Raw genomic sequence first — 5,000 nt, forward strand, 5'->3', positions numbered from 1 at the left:
ATCTACCAGGGCTGAATGTTAAATGTTTTGAATTGGAAATGTTTTACAGTTTATAATGAATTTTTAATTAAATGTGTAAATAACATTATATATATATATATATATATATATAATGCCCTATATATATATATATATATATATATATATATATATATATATATATAAATATATATATATATATATATATAGTTAGAGCTGTCAGTTAAACGCGTATTAACGGCGTTAACGCAAACCAATTTTAACGGCGTTCAAAAAATTAGTTGCGCGATTAACGCAAATATTGTATTTACAAAAAAAAAAAAAAATATTGTTCTATGTTCAAATGACATTTGTTCAAAGCAGTCGTTTAATTGCACTATAGGCTCTTTTTTTGCATCGTCCTGTTTTGATCAGTATATGCCAATGTTGTTATCAATAAAAAATCATTTGCACAAGACAAGCCGATGCACTTCACCATGTTGATAAGAGAATTAAAATGAGAAGAATTATGGGACAAAAAAATCAAGGGATATTTAGCATAGAAAAAGAATTTGCGATTAATCGCGATTAATCGTGAGTTAACTATGACATTAATGCGATTAATCACGATTAAATATTTTAATCGCTTGACAGCTCTAATATATATATATATATATATATATAGGGTCATAAAGTATATAGGGCATTTCTCACCGCCATTAAACCTCAGCAATCCATCAAACATCCATTCACCTAGCCATTCATCATTTATTCATCACCCATCATCAAGTCATTCCTTAATAACTAATAACTAATACATTTCCACACGTGAACACCTTCCTCGCCTCATTCCATTACCAACCACACGCAGAGCGATCACCTGGGCACAGCTCGTTGGCGTGTCCAACCGCAGCAGCTATAGCCACAGTTATAGTAGAACAAACAATGTGCTCGTGCACGGCTGTGTCTGTGTGCATGTGGGGTCGGTCTGGGCCTCTTCCTGCCTGCAGAGGAATGGCTTCATTACAGTCCTGACGGAGAGCCCCAGCAGCTCTTCTAAGATTACACACACCATCTCCAAGAGCTCATCATCTTCCCTCTGCCGCACCAATAACATTGAGCCGCTTCGCAAGAGCGTGGGAGACTTTCTATGTGCCTGTGTGTGTGTGTGTGTGTGTGTGTGTGTGTGTGTGTGTGTGTGTGTGTGTGTGTGTGTGTGTGTGTGTGTGTGTGTGTGTGTGTGTGTGCCTTTGTGTGTGTGTGTGTGTGTGTGTGTGTGTGTGTGTGTGTGTGTGTGTGTGTGTGTGTTTGTGTGTGTGCCTGTGTGCGTGTGTGTGTTTTTGTGGTAAGATACTTCACTCCATGTCCCAAGTGGTGATAGCCTATTTATTTATCATCGATAGATGCTCTCAGTATAAGGATGGGTACAGTGTGTCTATCTCATACACACATCACATACACGGCACACTTCATTTATCTTATGACCCCCCTCTGTCCTCTCCCTCTCCCTCGCTCTCTCTCTCTCTCTCTCTCTCTCTCTCTCTCTCTCTCTCTCTCTCTCTCTCCCTCTCCCTCTCCCTCTCTCTCTCTCTCTCTCTCTCTCCCTCTCTCTCTCTCTCTCTCTCTCTCTCTCTCTCTCTCTCTCTCACTCTCTCTCACAGTCTCTTCCTCCCTCACGCTAGGGTAGACGAGAACACAGTAGATTAAAATGCAATTAACAATCAGTGTATCTTACTGTGTTTCCAACAATTGTCTCAATCGCCCAACAGCCTTCACCAGCTCTAACGGTGATGTTGATGAGTAAGTGAGTAAAACGACACACACACACACACACACACACACACACACACACACACACACACACACACACACACACACACACACACACACACACACACACACACACACACACACACACACATATTAACACGTGCACCTCCTTATACAGTAGGCTTCAATTGACAGCTCTTTCTGGCCGCTGTATCTCATTGCCAACTCTTCATGTGCCGCGGGGCCCCTCCCCCTGCCTGCTCCTTCCTGCCAGGAGGCCCCTCCCCTTACCTGCTCCTTCCTGCCAGGAGGCCCCTCCACTTACTTGCTACTTCCTGCCAGGAGGCCCCTCCCCCTGTCTGCTCCTTCCTGCCAGGAGGCCCCTCCCCCTGCCTGCTCCATCCTGCCAGGAGGCCCCTCCCCCTGCCTGCTCCATTCTGCCAGGAGGCCCCTCCCCCTGCCTGCTCCTTCCTGCCAGTAGGCCCCTCCCCCTGCCTGCTCCTTCCTGCTGGGCGGAGGGCTTCTGTCACTCAGTGGCAAGGCAGAGCGCTGGGCTCATCAATAGTATAGCAGACAGAACCATGTAGCCTTCAGTCAGAACCCTGTCCGTCATCCTGGGTTGGTTTGCTCTTCAGATCCATTCATAATTAATCTGTGTGTGTGTGTGTGTGTGTGTGTGTGTGTGTGTGTGTGTGTGTGTGTGTGTGTGTGTGTGTGTGTGTGTGTGTGTGTGTGTGTGTGTGTGTGTGTGTGTGTGTGTGTGTGTGTGTGTGTGTGTCTTTGTGTGTGTCTTTGTGTGTGTGTGCCAGTGTGTGTGTCTGTCTGCGTGTGGTTCAGGGGGGGTAATTATCAGTGTATTGTCCATGGATATATGCATGCCTGTGTGTATGTCTGTGTGTGTGTGTGTGTGTGTGTGTGTGTGTGTGTGTGTCTGTGTGTTTGTGTGCGTGCGTGTGTGAGAGTGTGTGTGTTCTCTTCTCTTTCATCAGGCCCCTCCTTTAAAACCATTAACACACACCCCCTCTTCCGCTCTGAGAGTGAGCTACTTAGCCCCTGTGAGAGAACCACCACCATGAAGCACTCAGTAAACCAGCTTTGATGATCCCCAGGGCCCTTCCACACCAGCTAATGTACGTGTAAATACACACTCACACATAGTGCAGGGCAAGTGAGACTCTTAGTCTGAGGAAAATAATAAAAAACAGAAACCACCAAATCCATACACTACAAAGTCAAATGAACCCATTGCATTCAATTGAACCCCAGGATTATAACGAGATCTACAAAATGGTGAATGTGAGAACCTACAGGATTCCTGATGCTTTGACCCGGCATTCTAAGGCAATTAAGTCCATCCATTAGAGCTGTGTTGTGAACGCTCATCTGCATACATTTACTGCATCAAACCAGTGCTCGCCATCACTACTGCGAAGCAAATCAGCCACTCAAAGCACTTTATAATCACATCCTCACATTCAATTAGGGGCAGGTTGGGGAAGAGGCAAGGTGTCTTGCTCAAAGACACTAAGCCGGCAGTAGACAAGGGTCCAGGGGGGGTTCTAGAGGGAGGTGCCACAGGAACAAACCAGCAAACCCTCTGATTAAGACAGACAGACTAGATAGATAGACCATACATCGATAACTAGATAGATATATGGATGGATGAACGGACAAATAGATAGATGGATAGATAGATAGATAGATAGATAGATAGATAGATAGATAGATAGATAGATAGATAGATAGATAGATAGATAGATAGATAGATAGATAGATAGATACATCAATATCTAGAGAGATAGAAAGACAGACAGACAGACAGACAGACAGACAGACAGACAGACAGACAGACAGACAGACAGACAGACAGACAGACAGACAGACAGACAGACAGACAGACAGACAGACAGACAGACAGACAGACAGACAGACAGACAGACAGACAGACAGACAGACGGACAGACGGATAGATGTGTGGGAATATTATAATGAGAGCCACTTGTGACATCTCAACTGGTATCGATTCAGATTGTTATTCTGGATCCACAGTTTGCCAAAGAAACCGTTCCGTCAGATCACCCAAACTAACATCCAAAGCAGCCCTCTCCAGGCCAACAAAACACCCTTCCCTCCCTCCTCTTTTATACTTACCTCACAGGCTGAAGAACAAATCCCTCAGCTATGAAATTAGATTGCAGACCAAGACATTCTCTGTCCCGTCGAGAGCAAAAACAAAAAGGCATCTTGTGCATCATCATTTATCTTTCTAAAAACCAGGGCGAGGATAGAGGCAATGAACCAAGTCAATATTCAGAGCAGATGAGGATGAATGGAAAGAAACCTCATCACTTCAAGATTATGACCAGACTCCCCAGGAAGAGGCTAGGTCAAGCATCGTCGCGCTCACTTCACACGCCTCAGCTGCAAATACAGATGATAGAAAACACCTACGTACATAGTGACGAAAAACAACGTGTTGCAATGAATACAATCACAACACACACACTCTCACTCACACAAGCACACACACACACACACACACACACACACACACACACACACACACACACACACACACACACACACACACACACACACACACACACACACACACACACACACACACACACACACACATTCTTGGGTATCAGTGAACTGTGGTGTTCAAAGGGCCAGCAGTACTATCATTTGGAGGTTGAAACGGGGCTCTCTTACCCGCTGAGGACCACGATGAAGTCCATGACGTTCCACCCATTCCTCAGGTAGGAGCCCTTGTGGAACACAAAGCCCAGGGCGATGATCTTAATCCCGGCCTCGAGGCAGAACATGCCGATGAAGTATGGCTCCGTCTTTTCCTGTTCAAACCAGAGAATGGGGAGTATTATCAAATTCATATTTTCACCAAACATTTGCTGTCAACATTCACATTTGTTTTTCTAATAAAAACAATGTGTGTGTGTTTGTTTACGTGTGTGTGTGTGTGTTTGTGTGTGTGCCACGTGTTGCCAGCGGCACTTTTGCTTGTGTTTGTCGGTGTGTCCATGTCTGCGAGGGAGGGTGTGCGTGCGTGCCTGCGTTCATGCGTGCTTGTGTGTGTGCGTGCGTGCGTGTGACGTGCATATACGCTTGCTTGTGTGCGTGCCTAGGTGCGTGCGTGTGCGCGTGCAGGCATGCGCGCATGTGTGTGTGTGTGTGTGTGCCTGCATATCGTACCAGTCTCTTGGACATCGGGGTCTTGTCCTCTCCGGGGAGATGCTGCTCCAGGGCCAAGA

The 5,000-nt window shown here is 45.6% G+C and overlaps 1 protein-coding gene across 1 annotated transcript in view; it reads right to left on the minus strand.

The window, feature by feature from the left end:
* The window catches only part of LOC132468563 (voltage-dependent R-type calcium channel subunit alpha-1E), a 59,684-nt gene that overhangs the window by 46,321 nt on the left and 8,363 nt on the right, over window positions 1-5,000 (minus strand). Inside the window, 2 exon segments of the mRNA XM_060066290.1 lie at window positions 4,444-4,583; window positions 4,942-5,000. The exon segment at window positions 4,942-5,000 is cut by the window's right edge and continues 47 nt beyond it. Of these exon segments, the coding sequence (XP_059922273.1) occupies window positions 4,444-4,583; window positions 4,942-5,000 (199 nt within the window).

This window comes from Gadus macrocephalus, chromosome 12, assembly GCF_031168955.1.
Source record: "Gadus macrocephalus chromosome 12, ASM3116895v1".
Taxonomy (NCBI): Eukaryota; Metazoa; Chordata; class Actinopteri; order Gadiformes; family Gadidae; genus Gadus; species Gadus macrocephalus.